Source organism: Erithacus rubecula (assembly GCF_903797595.1).
Source record: "Erithacus rubecula genome assembly, chromosome: 2".
Classification (NCBI taxonomy): Eukaryota; Metazoa; Chordata; class Aves; order Passeriformes; family Muscicapidae; genus Erithacus; species Erithacus rubecula.
This window is the reverse complement of record NC_136685.1, coordinates 58,817,924-58,839,430: the sequence shown is the minus strand read 5'-3', so window position 1 is coordinate 58,839,430 and position 21,507 is coordinate 58,817,924. Positions and strand designations below refer to the sequence as shown.

General features: G+C 38.8%; 1 protein-coding gene across 6 annotated transcripts in view; it reads right to left on the bottom strand.

Moving 5' to 3' along the window:
• The window catches only part of TULP4 (TUB like protein 4), a 142,844-nt gene that overhangs the window by 38,938 nt on the left and 82,399 nt on the right, over positions 1–21,507 (bottom strand). For all 6 annotated transcript variants that reach the window (XM_079331028.1, XM_079331033.1, XM_079331029.1 and 3 more), the window contains 2 exons: positions 8,385–8,513; positions 7,927–8,088 (listed from right to left, as the gene is read on the bottom strand). In XM_079331028.1, coding sequence (XP_079187154.1) covers positions 7,927–8,088; positions 8,385–8,513 — 291 coding nt within the window. The remainder of the gene's footprint in view (positions 1–7,926; positions 8,089–8,384; positions 8,514–21,507) is intronic.

Below are 21,507 nucleotides of genomic sequence, written 5' to 3'. Positions count from 1 at the left end.
CCACAAGGCTCCAGATGAACCCAAGGGAGCCTGGGGCCAAAGTATACTCAGCCAAGTGGCTTTGGCAGTGGCCTCTTCCTGAAAAATGCTGTAAAACTCACAGTTTGGAGAGTTTTCCCTCTGTAAGAATTACACTTCCACTCACGTGCCCTCTCCTGACCAGTTCAAAACCTGAACAAACAAAGCAATTTTCCTACCCTACATATGACCTCTCCTTAGAGAGCACCTTCCTGCAGAAGGTTCATTTTTTTTCCCTACACTACCTAAAACATAGCACAAGTGCATGCTGCTCCCTCACAGAGGTGCACTGCAAAACCTCATTCTTACTATTTGCCCCAGGGCTGAAGCATAGCACAGAGCTTTTCAAAACCACAAGTTCAAGTAAACACTCCCTGTCACAGAGAACTACAGACTTCAGGCTATATAAGCAAAATCTTTCTGTACAAGTGCCAGCAAGGTGAGTGGAGAGGCAAATGACTTTTTCTTCCTGACACCTCCCACACAGAGACTGGTCTTGTTTCTATTTGCACTCATCTTTGCTGACTCAAACATTGATGCTACAAAAATGTAAAACAGCACCAGGTATAAAAATGCTAAGTGGACACATTAACTGAATAGCACAAGTTTTCATCTCTCCCTCCATATCTTGCTTGTCACTGCCATCAACATCCTTCTTTCCCGAGGGAGGTGAAGACGTGGTAGACTGTGCAGCATTTAAACTTCAGATTCCAGTCAACTAAAATAGCAATATTGCAACCTGAGAGCCATAGGGAAAGAGTTACAAGGTACACTGTTGAGTCTGATCTGTACATCCTAGTACACATTATGCTTCCAAAGGGATGTAGAAATCCATTCAGGCATTTGCTTTTTGCACTAACAGACATCAAATACCCTGTCTACAAGGACGAGCAAAACATTAAAACAGTTGTATTACTCCTTTCAGACAGAGTCATTAAGAGAAAAATTTCTGTACAAGACTCATCTGAAACAGCCTTGACACAAAACACTGCAGGAGCTACTGAGAGAACGAGCCATGATGCCATCAGCCCATAAACAACCCCCATGTTACAGCTCTCATGACTAGAACAAATGGCACCATCTCGTTAGCTCTCTCAGTGCCTTGCCTCTGCAGGCTGGATGAAGAGCATCCAGGGAAAGATTAGGCAAGGCACAGATGAAGCGAGTGGGAAGAAGAAAGCACATTGAAGTATCACCTTATTGCTCTGTTCCTCCAATTACCCGCTCAGTGACTGTGCAGTACAGACTAGGCTTTCTGGCAGGAAAAAATTGTCTGGAATTAACCCACAGATAGATGCCATAGCTCCTGAAGCTGTGCATGAGCCCTAGAGGCTCCAAGGGGAACATTACTGTTGCCTACCCTCCCCAAAACTCGAGCCAAAGCCTAAAAATTCCTCATCTGAGCACAAAAATCTGCAGTGTGGCTGCTCATTGCTAGTGAAAAAAGGAAAGCGCAACCAAGAAATGACACAGTGCACCAAGCTGAGTTTTCTCCCTCCTCCTTTTTGGAAGCTGTATTCTCAGCAGAATGATGCATAAAAACCTACTTGAGACAAAAAGGCAAAGAAAAAACAATGCTAATACAACCATACAATGATATCAGGAAAAAAGGGAAGGAAAAAAAGGGGTATCTATTATTTAGGAAATAGCAGCACAATACAGCTTGAAAACAACATAATAAAATATGATGGGAGAAAGAAAGGCAAAATACCACTTAAAATTCACATTACTTTTCCCACAAAATCTGTCACTATTATGTACCATCATAAAAATCAAGTCCCCCAAGTAAAGAGCAAAAACAAAGTGTTACTGGCTTCCAGTATGTATAAATATATAAAGCAAGAATACAAAGTCTGCAAAAATATTTAAACATTTTAAGTTTATATAACCCCCCCCCAGTTTGTTTACAAAATGCTGAAATAGCTTAGTAAATATTTACAGAGCCTTAGCACAAGTAAGCAGAAATCATTAATTTTAATAGCAAGTTTGCCACAAAGGTTTGAAATGCTTCTAAAAACAGTCCAAAATATTAGACAGTTAAGCTGTGATGGGTTTTATCTGTTTGTTTTATATAACAAACGGATTTATCTTGAAAGACAACTGAAGTCTCCTTCCCCTGTCCTCTTTTTTTGCATTTTAATGCTGCTGCACAATTATGCTGCATGCAATGTTAAAATGCTTATATGCAATGTAACCACTGTCTGCAGTCCTTGTGGCTTGAATAAACTGCCTGGTTAATTAATGACACGTCTTCAATGCTATAAAAAGCCTCCAGCCATTCTTCCCACTAATCTGAGTAATTCATCCATCAATGAAAATAAGGCTTTCAGATCTTCCTCAACTACTTTATCTTAGAGTGCAATTTTGAGGAGCCCTAGTCATTGTAACCATCATTTGGTAGGGTCTCCATCCAGAATTGCTGGGAGAAAACAATGCATTTTTGTATGTTAAGAGACACAAATATAATTATTCCCAGGCATCTTTAAGGCTCCTTTACATGAACCTGTAAGTCCTTAATAGGAACAATAATTATTCTAATAAAGACTGAAATAATTGCTTACATTTTCAAATTTTACAGGCTGTAACCTTTTCATTTTGTCCTTCCTTCTCTTCATTCATAGTAATTACAGCAAATAGCTACTTTTCCCATCCTGCCCCAGTTGCTCCTTTGTAGCTCCCTTTCATCATTCTGTCAACTCATTAGAAAGCCATCTTTAAGATTTTTTTCCACAGATCCAGATGTCTGAGAATAATCAAATTTACCAGAGTGACTTCCATAACAGCAAGGACTACCTGAATAAAACCAAACAGGAGGATGAGTGGGAGCACAAACATCTCGTTCCAGAGCCACAGGCAAATGCAGGTGTAGGTTGGAAGGCAACAGCATGACCCAAACAGATGCAACATTTCTAAACAATTATAAATTTTATGGGTTTAAACTGTTTTCTGGAAGCTAGGTTAGGTTACTGTCCTTACTTTCACGTTAGGAGCTGTTGACAGCACCTTTTCCTTGAAAAGGTAGCATCAACTGCGAACCATAGGTCACAGATGAAAACGGAATCCAAGAGCAGACTGTGCTAAAGGGGATTTATTAGGTGAAATTCCTGCCAAGGACTAAAGCCATACCAAACCCATGAACCCAGAGAGAAGCTCATGAAACACCTGATGGCACAGGTAACCATACAACAGCACTTCTTGTCCATCAGCTCCTCCCTCCCCTGGGAGCTGTGGCTACCACAGGGCAGCACTGGGCACGGCACAGGGCTGATCCTGCTCAGGGACACAGATGGCACAGTGTGCTGTGCCAGCACAGGGATCCCACCCAGCTCCACTGCTGGGCACAGGAACAACACACATCCCTTCTTCACATGGAGCTCCCTTCTGGGCCTCAGGCTCCACCCTGATGCACTGCAGGCAGGGGGAAGGAGCCGAAGCTGCCCCTGCCTCTGCTTGTCACGGAAAAAAGATGCTGAAGCGTCTGTATGGTTGCCATGGGAATAGGATGGCAAGTGCTGGGAGCAAGAGTCAGTAACAGCTCAGAAAGTGCCTCCCTGCACACAGCTAATGCAAGCTTCAAGAGACTTCTACAAAAACAACACAGAGCTCCTGCATCCTGCATTGTCTTTGATACAACACAGTTCATCTGCTGCTGGTCTCACTGTTTTCTTCCAGTGCATTGTCAGACCCTTCAGTGCACAGGATATCTGTTCCTAACACGGTGCTGCTTTTCTGTTTCACTGAAAGCATAATTTTGTCTGATTAGGCACAGAAGAGGCTGAACCTTGGGGCCTGTATTTGCACATTTTTAGTACTTGTGCATGCTGCATCACAATGGGACCACATACAACAGTTAATATTGTACCCAGCAGGATGCAAACCAAATTAGCCTAGCTGCTTATATACTTATTTTCAAAGCAAACAGAAGGAAGCATGCTGGCAAAGTTCACATAAACCTGTATGTACACATAACCTGTTGTGTCATAGCCAAACAGAATCCTGTCCAGTCTCTGAATTTCCACAAATAAAAGTTTACAACAGGAAAAGGGGGAAAACCAAAATCGGGCACTTACAGCTGTCAGAAAAGTCTAATAATTTGCACTGGCAGAGATGCAGGAACAAATACAGGTTACTAGCACCTCCTGGGATATCCAGTAATTAAAATATATTAATTCCTTTTCATTGAAGGTTTCCTCTATTGGAGAGTGATTTCCCTTTTCACACACAGAAACAGCTACAGAAACAACCCCAGGGAAGTTCAAGGAGTTACACTATATTGCTGTAAACAAAGGGATAATCAGACCTTCTAAAGTTCTCACCCAGTTCTCTGGCACTGTTTTTCTCCATCATGAAGAGAGATAATCTCTCTAATGTGTAAAATATAGGGAGAAGGAGAGGGAAAAGTTAGCCTGAGGGCAGTGAAAGTTGATAGAAAAATGTCACTGCAAACTCAGCAAACACACAGGAAGGGAGATAAAGCACTGGAAAGATGTTTTGTATGACTTGTGGGCTTAGGAAAAATCCTCAATTACTTATTGACATTGCTTCTGTAATTATAAATAAACCCTTTGGTTAGACAAAAGTGAAGCTTTTCTCACTTACAAAGTCCTCAGTCTGCATGGTATGTACACTCCCTCTTTGAAAACAAGCATGAGACCATGCTGCAGAACTGTCTCAAGACAGGATACAGCATTCTCTGGTATTTCAGATTTATTTTTAATTTCAAATATACTTTTCACCCCTACATGATTACAAGTGAGCCTGCTCACCAGAAAAACACTCCACATGCCTCCTACAGCCTCTTGTAGCCCTGAAAAAAACCAATTTAAAAACTGCAAGGAAAGTCCTGCTCTTAAATAATCCCATCCAAGTTTAACACAAGCATGGCACTCTGCCTGAGAAACAGGCTTATAAAATCTTCCATTTGTACATCCCCAAGAGTCCCATGGGGCTCTGTCTCGGTCAGATGTGAGCTCTGGTTACAGGGTACAGGAGGAGGAGGAAATGTCTGAATGAAAAGGCCTAGAGACACACAATGAAGGGAGAAAACTGACTTCTAGTCCTCCAAAATAAACATGCAGAATCACATTCAAAAGGCTTAAGAAGCTGAAGAAGCCCACAGCTCAAAGTCCAAACTCAAGATCTGGCTGTAAACTGTAGTAAAAATTTACCAATGACCTCCATGAGAAGTTCATCTGAGAGAGATGATGCTGAGAAAAAGCACTGCAGTCAGCCATGTGACTCAACACAAGTTTGTCCCCAACAAACAAGGAGAGATCAAAACCCCTGAAAAACAACTGAGCCACAAGAAGAATTATAATACTCTCCTCCTAAAAGAAAATGCAAAACAATTTTGGCTAGTATCAACAAAATCAGCTGATAATCAGGGCAGAGTATGTACCAAATCAATTAAAAGACACAATTCTATCCTCAATTTCAGGAGGACTGTAGTCCACCCTGGCCACCTCTCTAGCTGTCATCCCATTTCTACACATTAGCCACTACCTCAAAGGTGCTTTACTTCAAGCACAGCAAGGACACAAGCCTAGAGGCCACACATCCTCAAACAAGATGATGATGCTGATACTGCAGCTCCAACCTTTCCTTGTCTCCAACACAAAGGTGGTGTTAGGAAATTACCCTCCTCTTGCAGAGATGCCACAGAGCCATCCATAGCAAGGAGTAACAGAGGTAACAGCCTAGTGGTGCTGAATATGCAGGAGAAAAGATGGAGGAGACAGGAGAAACCAGCAGGATGCATGCAGAAGGGAGTGAAGGAGAAAGTTAGGAGAACTGAGAGTGAGGTGAACAGACAGACTATACTGAGCAAATTTCTATCAGGAAAATAGAAAATTGATACTGATCAATACAATCCCCCTGGAAATGAAAATTTTAAAGGCAATTGTGTTAAAGGTCATGTGACTGTGGAGTGTTACACTTTCGAGGAATACTTTCACTAGCAACCTTCATGGTGCCATGGGTAACAAAAAGAACAGTAGAAAAATCTAAATTTAAATGTCAACATTTATCTTTCAGTCACTGTACTGACAAGCAGAGTATATTGAGCAATAGGGAAGATGCTGAAGCTACTCTTGACTAGAATAGTATTCTGTTCTCATTTGCACATATACCAATCAGGAGAAAATTTAGGTAAGGCAATTAGCTAGTAAGGGTATCCATTTCTATAAACACTTATTATGTGTAATGTATGCAACGTCCTTCCCTCCCATTTGCTATTTTTAATTTGAACTGAGCACAGTCTCTCACCCAGCACCTCTGTGATTCATGTTTCCTCGTGCCTCCAGAGGCAAGTACATCTAAATATATTTTAGAAGATCACTTCTTTCCATCAGCTCCAGAGACTAACAGAAAGATCCATCATCACTTAACACGCAAAACCCTGCAAACCACATAGTTAAGGAGAACTGTGCAGAGCAACATCAAGCTCATGGCTGGTTTGGGTCTCTATTTCAGTGAGTCTGTCAGCAGCAGAGTCTGTAAGTCAAGCAAGTCATTTTCACATAGCTGGATTTGGCCATTATGTTCAAAAGCATTTATCTGGACGCTGAACAAGTGTTTGTTTCCTGAAGTAACCACTTATGGAGCATCCAGATTAGAGAGTACAAACATATTGGCTAAACTGAATTAAAGGCAGTCAGTCAGCCACTCCAAATTAAACACTCAAGTGAAGATATTTCCAAATACAGTAGCAACAACCGAGCATTGCACAAGTGGGGTAGCCTCATGTTTAAAACATAGGACTGAGAGCTATTAGATCTTAGCTTCCCCTCCTACTTCTGCTGCTTGTCTCTTCCTCTTGATCTCAAGTAAATTATTTATTGTCAAGATTTACATTTCCCTAGATTCAAAAAGAGGCAGGCAGACTCCCTGGCTTTAAAAAGCAGTGTTGCAATAATTAATTCATTATTCTTTGCAGAGTACTCTAAAATTATTAAAGGCTTCTGCAGAAATGTACATTATCAGTGTTATTATATTCCACTAGCAACTCCCAAAATAACTCTACCTTGGATAAATTTATAGTATTCTAAATTCAATGGAACCTCGAGTCTTGAACCAGCATCCTTCCACGTCAGTGTAAAATGAAGGAAGGAAAACAATAAATCTGTGGTCCTAACAGGGTTTCTCTTTGCACTATTCTACACCCATTATTTCCTTCAGCACTGAATTATACACACATACACAACCACAATGACAGCAAGCATGTGGCAGGAAACACCAATCCAGTCAGCTCAGCAGTGAAAGGCAAAGGACTAAAGTAAATCCTGTAAATGAAACCAGCACCCCAACTCCAGCCATGCTGTAAATGGTGCTGTGTCCACTATCATATAATTCCTTAGAAAACTGGTAAAGATGATTTTAACTTGCTTTTTCAAAGCTCAGTAAAATTTATTCTTTTAAATTTCATTTGCATAAGGTTGGGACAACTCTTTAACACTCAGTTACATACATTTGATTCTGTGAATGCAAGACATAATCATATCTGCTGCTGGAACTGCTTTTGCTGCAAGTGCAGACTGGACAAATCTATACAGAAATGACCAGACAGATGTTTAATAGTCCAGGCTGTATCTCTGCTCAAACGCGTTCATAAGATAGCTGCAACAAGAAATTAAGGGTACAATTAACAGATTCCTGTCTCAAACAACTAATTTTGAATAAGACTCTGTGTGAATCAGGGTGAAAAGTGATGATAGGGAACTTGATACACTATCATATTCACCTAATAAGAACAACAGGATTAATTAAATTTTCATTATCAGTGGAAACAGCACTTTTGATGGAAACTGATCTTACCAAGTGACCGCTTTACTTGGCAACTTTTTAAGAGGTATATTCTATAGAGTACCAATGCAATCCAACTGACACCCCTAAATGCCACATTTTCATTACCTGTTGGTCATCTGGGGTCCATATGCCACAGGTGATTTGACTCTCCAAGTTAATTTCTGAAGACCAGTGTCTTTGTCCGCTGACTGAACCGACCAGCACAAATCCATCTCTATAGGAGATAAGTGCCTGAGTCCCATCATGGCTCCATGTAAAGTCGCTTACCTTAAGATATCAAAGACAAGAAAACAGTTATATGGGCCAGGTAGGATATTTCTACATTTAATAAAAGGCAACAGTGCACAGAATGAGACAGGCCAACTATTAGCCCAGCTGAAGTTCTGATGTCATGCCTACTGGGAAAGCACTGTCACCTTTGTGACAATTCTTACACATTCCTTTCAATAAAGAAACGTTTCATTTTCTCCTGTGCTTTTTGAAAAGTATAAAGTACCTTGTCCTCTTCATTTGGTCTCTCAGGACCTGATTACTCTTGACTGCAGAGAAAACATGAAACCAACCTGTGCCCCGCGATCATTCACGAGCTCCACGGACCATCTGCCTTCGTATTGTATCCAAACAAATATTCCTCCATCTGCATCGCAGGTTGCTAATTTCTGGAATGGTTCATTCCATCTCACCAGCACAACCTTAGAAGATTACAAACAAAAACAGCATTACCGAAACTGCATGTTGTGCTAACAGCTATTTAAAGAACCAGTTAAACAATACTGCCAAATAAATATTGCATTTAAACCCTAAAGATGCACAAAATAGCAATTTTCGGCCCAGCATTAGGCACCTCTCGAGAACAGCTGGAATCTTTTTGTCAAGCTTGTCAGGAAATGCACAATCTCTCACTGTCAGACCTTTTTGGAAGGCATTGTACACTTTCAATAAAATCACAGGGAACACTGGAACACAGAATTCCATTACAGAAGCTGCAAACAGGAAGCCCTGCATAGATTATCCAACACTCCCTCAAATTATTCCCCCACTCTACTCTGAGGCTGTCAGACTCTGTCAAATCATCACCTCTTGCCGAGTTCTAATAAAGTTGCATGCTCTGCACGCAATTTAAATACTCAGAATGAATACATATATTCAAAACAACTCCTGAGAGTCTCAAATTATTAAAAAATAGAAATTTCATATGAAAGTTGCTTTGCTACTGAGTGCAGAATGAATACAAAGCAGCTTTAGATACTTCTCTCCACATCAGAGCTATCTGAGCTTTTCTGGAGGATCTAATCAAGTCTAAACCTACTAAATTGCTCTCTCATTTTTAATTAATACCGATTTTACAAATACTGTATCTCTTGAGACCTCAGTATAAAACTGAAAAAAGCATGTCATCCTAGTGCCTGAAGCAAAAACCAGCAGGAAAACAATTTACCTTCTGTTAGTGACTTTTTCTTAAAAACTTTTTTCCCTAATTAGTTTTTTCTTAAAAGAACTTTTTTCCCAAATTAGTTTTTTTCAAAAACATGCAGATATATATGGAGCACTTACAATCGCACACAAGTAAATTCTGCCCCCAGCTATTTTACTGAGATGGTGAGTATGCAAACAAAGTAAACATGTATTAAATGCTCAATTAGTAGGGTGTTATTTCAACTACTTAATAAACATCCAGCTGTAATGACACTTTTTCATAAAACTAAATAGATAATTAATCATGTAAAAGCAACAGTCACAATTTCCTGAAATATATTCTGCTGATTGCAGATATGGACTGATCCTCCTAAAGTTTCCAGTCCCAAGATGAGCTCCCAAGATGAGTAGATAGACCCTTCCCACTTCACAAGGAAATAGTTTTCAGAACTAGGATATAATATGCATACCTAGAACCTAAACTTGACAGCTGAGGGATGATCTTACACTTATTTAGGGAGTGTTACACTTAGTGTGTCAAGGTCACAACCTAAGAATGTGTCTAGCAGTGGAGCTCGCCAGTCTGAAGCATCAACCCTTGAACCATTAAACAAACACAGGAAAACCATTTCTTCATTCACAGGTAAAGATTATGGGGAGAAGCAAGTTTGACAAATCACCTCTCTGTTGTCACACACCTTAGAAGAGCCCCAATTGAGATTTTGCAGAAAAACACTGGCTTCTAGCTAATACATCCTTGCAGCTGCACTCCAAGTCACCAGTCCTGTTTCCAGTTGGGCAAATTATACCATGCCCCCAGATGGATTACATCACACTCAGACCTTTAAAAAATTTCTTATGTTGGAAGAGCAGCAGATTAAATATTCCATTACAGCAATGCAAGTAGATGCATTTTGTTGGAGGTTTCATTCTGTCCCTTCCACCTAAACAAGAATAGCACAGATTTGTCAAAATTTTGTTTTCATTTTGATATAAATCCAATGCACAGAGCTATAATTTCATTTACCCTGAGGCAAAATGCAACAATGACATAACTGTACTTGCCAGCAATGCCTAACAGTATTATGAAAGAAGTGAAGAAAAACTTAAGGATAACACTGAAAATTTTTTGTCTTTAAAGGCTGGGAGCTGCTAAGACTAATGATGACCATTAATGAGTGGAAGGTACTTATCATCACTAAAAGACCAATCTTTAAACACTTAGACACTGCTCATGTTCCACAGACCATTCAAAATGAATTCTGCATCATACCAGAATGAATTGCTAGACAAAATTGAGGAAAAAAAAATCTGGCTGTTCAAATAACATGAATACTTTGGCTAAAAACATTAAGAATGCTACTACCTGTCTTAAAATTGCCCTGTTTGGCAGAGATTTGAGATAAACACACAGCTTTATAGATTAGACACACCATCTGACTTTGTAATACGAATTACAGTCAAACTGACAATAGTTATTTTGTTGTGTTTTATTTCTTTTCTATTTAAAATAGGAAACTTGTTAAAACTTGAAAATTTTAATTCAGATTCTGTTTTACCTGTCTCTTGTTCAAATTTGGTAAAACATCCAAGAGTACATTTGAATGTAAACAAGATTAACTAGAGCCTCCATCCATCTAAATTAGATACAAATTAATAACTTCCAAAGTAACCTTATTGCTTTATAATCAGAAATTAAAGAGAGACGATTCTTCTATGTCTTCTGATAACAGCCTCAAAAGGAAGCAAATTTGTAATTTGAAAATTCAACTCATTTAAACACAGAACAAATGTTATTTTACGAGGTCTTTTTAAAGATGATGCTGTAATTTACATTTCACATCTGACTACAGGTGCAGAGTCCACAACTGCTTTGAGTATTTCCAATTTTATTTTAGACACTTAACACATTGAACAAGAGAGAAAGAAAGGAAGGATTGCCCTAAGTATTAAGATGATTTTTGGCTTTTATGTTGGTTCAAATGTAAAGCATATGAAAACATATCCCACTGTTAGCACACTTAAATAATGCATAATTGCCCCTCCTGAATTGCCCCTCTACAAAGAGGCATTTTACTGCTAACCCATAAATGCAAAGATATTATTACTTTCACTAACAGCTTCAACTCACAGAGGACCCATTTTTACTTCTGCCTTTATGGTCCTCTGCTTTCTACTTAGCATCTTCACATAGGTACTGAAGGTCTGAACTGTTTTGTCTTGTACTCAAAAGAGTGAGAATGTTGATACACAAAAGTAAGTTGTCTGTGGACCATTTGTGGTCCACAAAGCCTTTCTATATTGTCTAATTACTTTTGTTTGTTTGTTGGTTGGTTGTAGTTTTGGGTTTTTTTAGTTCTATGAAAATACAAATTGTGGTTGTTCTACTCTTGAAAAAAATGTACCACAGGTATTAATCAGTTTCTAAACCACTGTCTCACACAGGATATGATCCTTCACAAATAAAATTTGGCCTGAGATACTAAGCACAACGTAAAGGCCAACAATTTGCCCCTAAACAGGATACTTTCCACAAAGCTGTGAGTCAGTCTTATGCTTTCTTGGAGCTCCTTTTTATACAAGGATAGTGGTAAAAAAAAACTTGATCTAAAAGTTCAGCATTCAGGATCTTCAACATCTCTGGTTTAACTGCCAGCTTGAAGTTTAGGAATCAAATTCAATTAATCCTAAATGTGCTAGAAACTACTCAAGAACTGACTGCATACTTTAATGCTGCTAACAATGTTGTTATCTTTAAGATTTTAGACAAGAAATTCTGAGTGACTGTAATTTTGGAGTAGCAAATGTGTGATCTATAGTAAACATGATCTCTTCCCAACAGAAACCACATATGGTAATCTAAATTTATTACATGCTATTGACACTTTTATTAATTTTTTCACACTTTCTAACACGATACAAGACCACTAAAATCCAATGCATTCTGAGAGCTTTTGTTATTCCTAATTTCATTACGGTGTTTGAAGGAGATAACTGAAAATATGACACCAATAAGTTTTGCAAGATCCAAAGTCCTTCATATAGAATACCACACAACAGACATTACTGAAATCTTATTTCTGTACATACAGTAAATAATTATTAGAGAAACAAGGGACAAACACCTACAAAAAAAAGGGGGGGGAGGGGGTAAGTACCTAGGGCAATTAGTTCCTAGAGTTCCTTACCAAATTTAGACAGATTTTATTATGGATATACTGTAGTGAGTCACAGTGACTCATTTTTTAAAATTTCTGATCCTCCATCCATCTTCCTGGGGAGAGGCATATGCTCTAAAGATAGAGGTCTTCTCCAGCATTTATTTCCACATAAGCTATGGAGATGTGCTTGCAGATGGACTGCCACAGAAATAGGGAACAGAAAATAATCCAGGCCAATGTTCGATTACAGCACAACTTGCTGCACCTGAAGAGCCACATTCCTGTACCTGGCACGAGCATTTCTGCAATTACAAGTGAAGTTGACATCTCTGCAGGGTGCACAGGATGTGATGCATTATAACTCCACTGAGCATATGGAATAGCTGGCCTTTCCCGCCCCAGATAAATCATACTACATTTCTAATGCTATTGAAAGGTTCTGAAACAGTTCCACCTTCCAAGCACAAGACCTGACAGTTGCCAGGACAGAACAATGAAGGAGATTAGGCTATAGCCTACAGTAGCAGAGTACAGGACTCAGTCTATCCAAAGGCCTCTTTCAATCCTACACTTTTAGGAAAGTACTCAACTTTTTAAATGAACATTTAAAGGCTGAAAGAAAGCATTGACAAAAGGAACTGGACAATCTTCCTGGAATCACTGAGCATCACCTATTTGCTTTATAAAGTAGTCCTGTTATGCAACTCCCTAATAAATACATTGATCTTTACTCATGGTTACAAGTATGGATAAATATGTGTATACAGTAGGTACAACATACTGGCACATATTACAGTATATTAATGACCATAGAACTGAAAAAATCCCTAAGAATATCTATCAAAGAAAAAAGATGGGTGTGCAGTGGGGAACAGAAATGGAACACTGAAGTACAAGAACCAGAGAAAACAATGACCACCTTCACATGCTACTGTATTTCAGTGCCTCTCCTTTCATTATACAAAGAGATACAGCTACACTTATATACACATGTGTACATAGATTACATATATATATAACACAGGTATGTGCATGAATGCACATCCCTGTCAATCCTTGAGGAACCTGTGCCAGCTTTGTACACTCACAAGTTAACTGAAGTTAGTTAACTGAAGTGGATTTTTGTAACTAAAACATAATTTGAAAGTTGGAACAGGCACCCAGAATAAGCAGTAGAGTTGTAGTTAATGAGCAATTGCTTCTCACTATACTTTACCTCTAACCAATATTTAGTTCTAAATGTTTCTGCATATGTTTAGTTCAAGGAAACATTCTACTGTCTTTTAAATATTAATATTTTTAAAATGTTATTTAAGTTTTCTCTATCCTAATTTTTCACACTTGCAGATTGTTTGCAATCATTCTTACATTCACCTTCCCTTATGAGCTTTATTTTGTGCCATTACAATAATGTCAGGATAATTCCCTCCATTCAAACTAATCCAATTCCACAAAGAGCATCAAGCAAGAATTTCTCCTACTAATAATACCAGACAAAAATGCAGCAGATGTGGTAGACAGTGAGTTGGCATCACCCATCTTAACTATCCTCCTTGTCTTCTACTGCATTCTCTAATGAGACACTCCCTCTCTCTCCCACACCTGCAGAGCTCTGACTTTTGTTTCCAGTGACATTGTGGATGGATGTGCCTCATTTTCATATGGAGCTGTCACTTTCTTAGGTATTATATCCATCAAGGAATGATTATTACTAAGAAGAAACTACTACTATTAATAATAAACATTGCATTGCAGCTAAAGAATGAAATTTACATTTCTTGAGAAAAACTGCCAACTCACAACAGGGGCTGCAGGTTACAGAGGGGGTAGATGAATGGCAAATGAGTTCTGGGAGACAGGAAACACCACCCAAATTCTTCATGTTTCTCTAGTCTAAACAACACAAGTGAGCCCCTCCTTCTAGAAGGGCTGGAGCAGCCTCCAGATATCTGAGGGACAGATGCCATGTAAGATCCCTGTCCCTGCCTCGGGATAAGCTTTGGTCAGTGGTGCCCTGCACCGAGGGCACAGCAGCTGCTCACAGCCCCCACTGCCATTGGCACAGCTTTCCACTGCCACTCATACACCCTTTATTCCACATTTTCACTGAAAGATGTGCATTATTTGCAGCTGCTGTCATCTCGCTTGTTCTGCTCCTTGAAAAGGAGTTTCAATTTTTTTTTATTTTTTTTTTAAGCTTACAATCTGATTTCATAGTAGAACACAGTCAATAAGCTAAGCATGTCACCTACAGACTTAGCCTTGTGCTAAATGAAATCAGAGGTAAGGCTGAACCAGCAAGAAATGGAAATGAAAGGTTCAGGTCCAACCCTGTACCTTCTTCTGACCACAGATTTCTCTAAGGCTTTCATGTGAAACCCTACTCCAAATTCCTAACTCAAACACCTCAGGTAAAGCTCTGAAGTCAAGTACAATGTAAGGATACATTAGAAGCTCTGTGCCATTTTGTTGGATTCACTTCCTCTAATTTTTTCACCCTGTCTCCTTGGTTGTTTTCACAATGCTCAGGGCACACCCCAGGCTGACAAAGACTGGGATCCCCTGTGCAGCTGCAGAATAAGAAATGCCAGGTAGGAGCAGTGCAGCTCAGCAGCAACATCTGAGTACGTGCAGGGGAGGTATCCACTCCCCCAGTGCTCACTTACTCCATGTGTGAGTGGCTGGCAGCCTCTGCAAGTAACAGTGCAGCTGCTCACCCCCTGGGAAGAATGTGATGCTCCCCAGCAAGTTCTGTGTATTTGCTTTGCAGATGAATATCCATTTTTAAAAGGTATCTTGAGACTGGCATCCAACCCACCACATATACCTATTTTTTAAAGGTATCATATGGTTGGCATCCAATCCCCAATGGGTGCCAGTCTGATCTTTAAAAGCTCAAGGGAATTATTTTGGCAAATAGACAATGGCAAAAAAAAAAATTATTTTGAGAGCTGCTTTGAGGAAGGAATGTCTTTAGTGTTAGATGTAGTCTTAAAAATACCTAGACTGTCAACATCTCACTGAATACATTTAGGGGCCTTGATAGTAAACTGCCAAGATGAGGACTCAGAAAAGCTCTAAAGCTTTACAAGTCTCCTTACATTCCTTAAGTGATACACTTCATTTTAACAAATACACCCTCCTCAGTGTCTATTAGTCCCAAGGATTTGCCACATAACCATTTTATTTGTTCACAGAACACAAAATGTGTTACATTATCGCCTACTTTAGAGGAAAACATGCCCAGGACTCCTCACAGGTACCAAACAAAAAGTATAATGCTCCTATGAATGAAGTGGCTCTCAGATCTAAAGGAATTACTCTTTTCATTTTGGACTCCCCACATTTAGTTGTGACTTCAGAGAACCACAGTTGTGGGGGACATAAAAAAATCCCCACACCAACAGAAATTATCTATATCTAAAGTATATCCCATACATATGTTTGGGCAGCAAAAGATTTGACAGGTCAGAACAGAAAGTTGCATGTGAGAAAAATAACAGGTGATACGAATCTAACATGGATGAGATGCTGCTACTGGTTCTCAGTTGAGTAAGTTTCTTAACTATTCCTTCAAGGGCTATTAAAGAAAATAGTTGGTTATAATCTGAAGGAAAATAATTAAGGCATGAAAAATTAAGACTTAATCACCTATATGCCCAAGATAGCTGCACACTATTATGTTCTTGGAAGGGAAATTGGTGGAGGTCTGCTCTTCTCCCATCTTGCAGACAACAGTGTGACAGAGAGAAGGTCTATGGTATGCTTTTGACTCCCTTTCCTTCACAAGGATTCTCAAGTCCCAAAATTTCTTTCACAGAAAAGACACCTGTTTCCACAGAATAATAATTGTAGAGTTATGCAACACTCAGTTGCATTGAGGCAAATTCCTTTACAGCATGCACATTACTACCACTGTCTCTTTTCTATGGTCATCCTGTTCTTAGGCTGTAAGATATGTCTGTTTAATTGCCCATACATACTCCCTATAAACACAAGGACAAGTCCAAGTCAAATAAAAATAAATCAAAACTGACTGTTGGTAAGGATGAGCAAAGGATAAAATAGTACTTTCATCGCCTTCCTTTGTAAGAAAAGGATTTCACTTTGTTGTAGTTCTGTACAGATAAAACACTCTAACAAAGAAAGGAGAGACAGTTGCTCATCTTTAGCTAGAATAGCTATTTTGCTATAAGATCAAAATACCAAGAACAATAAAGTTCCTCCTCCTAGCAAATCATTGATGAGCACCATTAGGAAAGGTTCATTCCTGTTAAAATAAGACACATGCAATAACTGTGCTGAGCTGGAAGTTCTTTGGATTTAGCATCTATGGTGGAGTATTTTCCCACCAGAAAAAAAAAAAGCAGTAAATTTAAATCCCTGATATTTAGTCTACATTAAATTAAAAGTACACGAGCCTAATGCTCATTTAACTAACATCTGACAAAATTACACTACAGATGGTATAAATCAGGACCATTTCAAAAACTTCCACATTTACATTCACTTTTGGACTGAATATGAGAAGCTCATTGTAAAGAACATCATGCGTTAAGAACAAAAGTAACACTCACTGACATCCACCAATGCCTCACCAGTGTTACATGAATTCAGAGTCCCTGTACATGTTTGTTAGAAGTTTTGAGGGAAGAAAAAAATCCAACCAAAATACCTCAAGCATAAAGCAGATTCAAAATACTTATATTTTATTTTTTTCAACCTGGCTAAAAATAGAGAAAAATATTGGAAGCAGACATATAGAAATCTTGTAAGAGAATCTATGGCTTTTCTTGTCTCTCTTCCTTTTAAAAACATCCAAAATGAAGGAGCACGAAGTTATTACATAAAAAAACCCCAACACCACCCTCTAAAAAAACCCCAACAAAGTTAAAGAAAAAAATGCAACAACAAACAAAACAGAGGAAACAGGTTAATAATAAACACTGCTAAAAAGAATTCCAACTCAGAGTCAACTAGCTCTACTCTACTTTCTAACAGCAGCTACTTAGGAATTCCTGTACTATCTTCCCACCTTGGAAACGGTATCTTGTTCAGGAATAGCTCCAGGGCAATGTATTGCTGGAAAAGCCAGTGAAGTGACTATGACATACACTCTCCCTTATACTAAATCTTCCCAATTTGGTGGCTAAAAATTTCTGATCAAATGTTCTTATAATAGTGAAATATAATTTTATAACTTTACATGTATATATTAATCACAAAAAAAAAAAAATCAAGAAAGAAGAAAACTCTACTAGGAAATTTTAAAAGAAAACTCTTAAAAATGTAATGTAAATTCTGTTCTATAAAACTGTGTTAGCTAACAAGAGGAAGGAGGTAACACAAGTTCTTCACTTTCTGGAGTCTATTCTGAGAAGTGTCAGAAAAATAACGGTGTCTCACGACCACACACAGAGGATCTGCCCATACAAAATACACCAAGTCTGTCTATCTCAAATATACCAAGGTGACAGATCATTTTTCACTTGTCAGAAATTCAAATTCACACAGCACAACAATTAACTAACATTATTCCAGGTTTCTGAACATCATCATTAGCATTTGTGGTGGATATTTTATAATCAGAAGCTGATCATTGACTCTCTTCATGATTTTACAGGTTAGACTATAATTTACCTGCTCAGCTGAAATCACTGCAAGCGTTAGAACCTGACCAAAGCACAAAATTTGTGCAAGCCCTAAGGAGATGAACTTCACTCCTTAAAAAATACAGTAAAAACTTTATTTTTGTCAGCAATGTAAACAGAATAGACCTTAAACTTCACAAGCAGTGTCAGTGTTGTCCAAGTATGATTATTTCTCCAAGAGCTACAATACTTCAACCCTAATTATTTTTTTCAAACGCAAGGAACTAAAAATAATCCAAACTTCAGCAGAAGCACAGATCAGCTCTTCAAATCTATTATGTTCTCCCAGGTGAAAATAGCTGTGCACTAATGTAATTAAGCTGAGTTATAAGGTGGATTTGAGACAGATGGTGCAGCTGGGCACTTCACGGCTGTAGTGGGATTCCTTTGCTACCTGAAATACTCACCTATTGTTATGCCAATCATCAAGTCCACCCATATGACCTCTGTGTGAGTTACACGACATTATAGAACATTTCTGCCACCTGAGGAATACTGGTGACCTCAAATTAGTCACAGATACTGAGAAAAGAAAGCATTTATATAATTTTTATATAATTTTTACTGGACTGCCTGGACTGTCTTTGTGGGACTCATGGATGCTGCACATCCCTAATCCTTGTGTGACATTGAGGAAATTCCACCAGGTTAGTTTGCAAAGGCAGCACACCTGCCTTAACTTCCAGCACAAGACCACCCCCTGAACCCCACCTGCTGGGTTCCCAGTGGGGTCACTCATACAATGTTCAGCTAGTGGCATTCAGAACAGCTATTGAAGGGACTGTGTAATTGCTGAGATGGACATAGGAAACAAAGTGGAAAATGAAATAGTGTCTACTTCCAAGAAGGACAATCTAAGGGAGGGAGCAGTCAGTAAAACAGGGAATGCAGAAAGGGCAGAAGAACCACTCAGCACCTGCAACTCTCAGGACAGAAAGGTAGAGAGAGGAGAACAATTAACAACACAATAACTAAAAATGCCAATATTTACATGCAAGACATTCAGCTTAGCATATTAGAATAAATAAGAGAACAGATATCTACCAACAATTATTTTTCTAATAAATGCACACATATATTACCCCCTTGAAGGTTCAGATTCAGGCTTGAGACACACTGGACCACTTAATTTGCAATAATATGATAGAAACTTCTGACAATGTGAATGCCAGATAAAGAAATGCCATACTCTTAGAAATGCCAAATGGCAGATTTTGAAAATGCTATCTCTGCTTTGGCTGGCCTGCAATTCTGCACAGACTGTTTTCAGAGCAAACCTCTCTTAAGAGGTTTTATGTACATTTACTATTTCTCCAAGAAATAAAACCTGTATCATGATGCAGTTGGCCAAGTGACCAATAATTTCACTTGCCTGACTTTCCAGAGAACACAAGGGAACTATAAATACAGGGCAGAATTAGTTACTTGGACAGAAGGATAGTAACAGGCAAAGTAGACAACCCCAGAAAGCACAAATCATTGCTAATGTTTTTTACCAACGTGACACACAAAAGTCTCACTTAAATTGACCCCCATGTTGTTGGAACTGCACATCTTGTGATCAAGTATAGCCTTTGGAGTTTTAGGCTTGAAGACAAAGCAAAAACCAGGTTAGGGAAGCTCTGCAGGGAAGGTTGTTCTACAAAACTGTAAAATGACTGTATGAGCCTCAAGAGGAGCAAACTGTAGGTTGGGAATGTAATCCCTGGGCACCACAATGGATTATAAGGGTCACCATGAAACTATCAGATTGCTGGCAGAATGGGTGACAGGTAACACACATCTAAGTAAGCACAACATTACACCTTATTTAATGAAAATATTAACAAATTTATTGATTACCAGTGGCTCAGAAAGCAGTTTTCAAGGAACTGAGGTAAAACCGACTTGCAGAGACCAACGAGCAACAATATTCAACCTTTAACAACCCAACCAGTATATGAACCACAGCCTAGAGATGGAAGTTGTCTGATCTGTATCCAAGAGCATAATCCAGAGAGTTTATATGCACTGCATCACTGGAAAGTAATTTTTATAGTCTAGTTTATCCTTTGTTTCACCCAAAGAAAAATGAGAGGAAAAGCACTAAGTAAAAATATTTCTGTTTTTTTCTTTATTTTCCTCTGTAAAACCCTTAAGAAAACTTCACCAGGCAAAATAAGCAGATGTTTTTTTATCTCAAGTCACTCGCATGTCAATGACCATATGGAATATTTAATGATTAAAATACATTGTTAGGGTCAGAATTAGTGGCACAGGGTCTAGTTGGGCCCAGTGTTGTTCAACTTGCTCATCAGTGACTTGGACAAAGGGACAGTTGCCTCCTTGGAGATTTCACTGACACACAAAGCTGGCAGGAGTGGCTGATAGCCCAGAGGTCTGTGCAGCCCTTCAGAAGGACCTTGGTGGGCTGGAGAGGGGCAGAGAAGAACTGTCTGAAGTTCAACAAAGGCCAATGCAGGGTCCTGCCCCTGAGCAAGGACAACCCCAGGCACCAGGACAGGCTGGGGCTGAGCTGCTGGGGAGCAGCTCTGCAGGGAAGGAGCTGGGGGTGCTGGTGGACAACAAGCTGCCCATGAGCCAGAAGAGTGTCCTGGGGGCCAAGAAGGCCAATGGCATCCTGGGGTGCTTTAGGAAGAGCACTGCCAGCAGGTCTCTGACTGTCACAGTCCAATGAATTCAAACTCAAAAGCAGAAAACACTGACCCCTTATCAAGCATCCACAGCATTACTTCAGACAGGGATGGAGAAAATATTTGCCTTCATCCTATGCATGATTTTCATTTCTTTATGATTTACAGATTTTAAAGTAAGTTTCATCCTTCTTAAAAGAGTTTTAAAGCATGGAAAGCAATCCAAGTTTTGAGATATTATATTAGAGGCAAGTAATAAAATAAAAGAATGCATACTGGCAAAGTAGTAATGCAAAGGGCCAGCAAGTACTGGAATGACATGAAAAAACAAGGAAGGCATGATACCATTAAATGTTACAGTAAGAAACAGGATGATATTCAGGAAACTGTATTTTAGGTTAAATATTAAGTAATGCTTTCAGCAATGAAAGGAATAGTTGAACAGTCTTCTAAAAGAACAGGTGGAATGAAGCCAACCTTTGGAAACACTTGATACAAATTTTCACATACTGTAAAATGGTATATTGCAGGGAATTCTTTTCAACTGATGTAGTTATTGCAGATCAGTGGTTCTTTTATTAAAACATTGTTTTCTTATTCATTAACTAAAAGTTAAGAAAAATAATTGTGGTTTATTAATGAACATAATTTACTTTAATTTTCTAATATTTTTACAGAACAGTATCACTTTAAAGCTCATTTCAGTGCTGAAGTGCTGCACATATATGGATTAAAGACATATTATGTCAGGATAAGTATGTGATAAAGAGATAAAGCATATAGAACAGTCCTATTCTATGCAGGAGGGTAAAGAGGAATGATCTA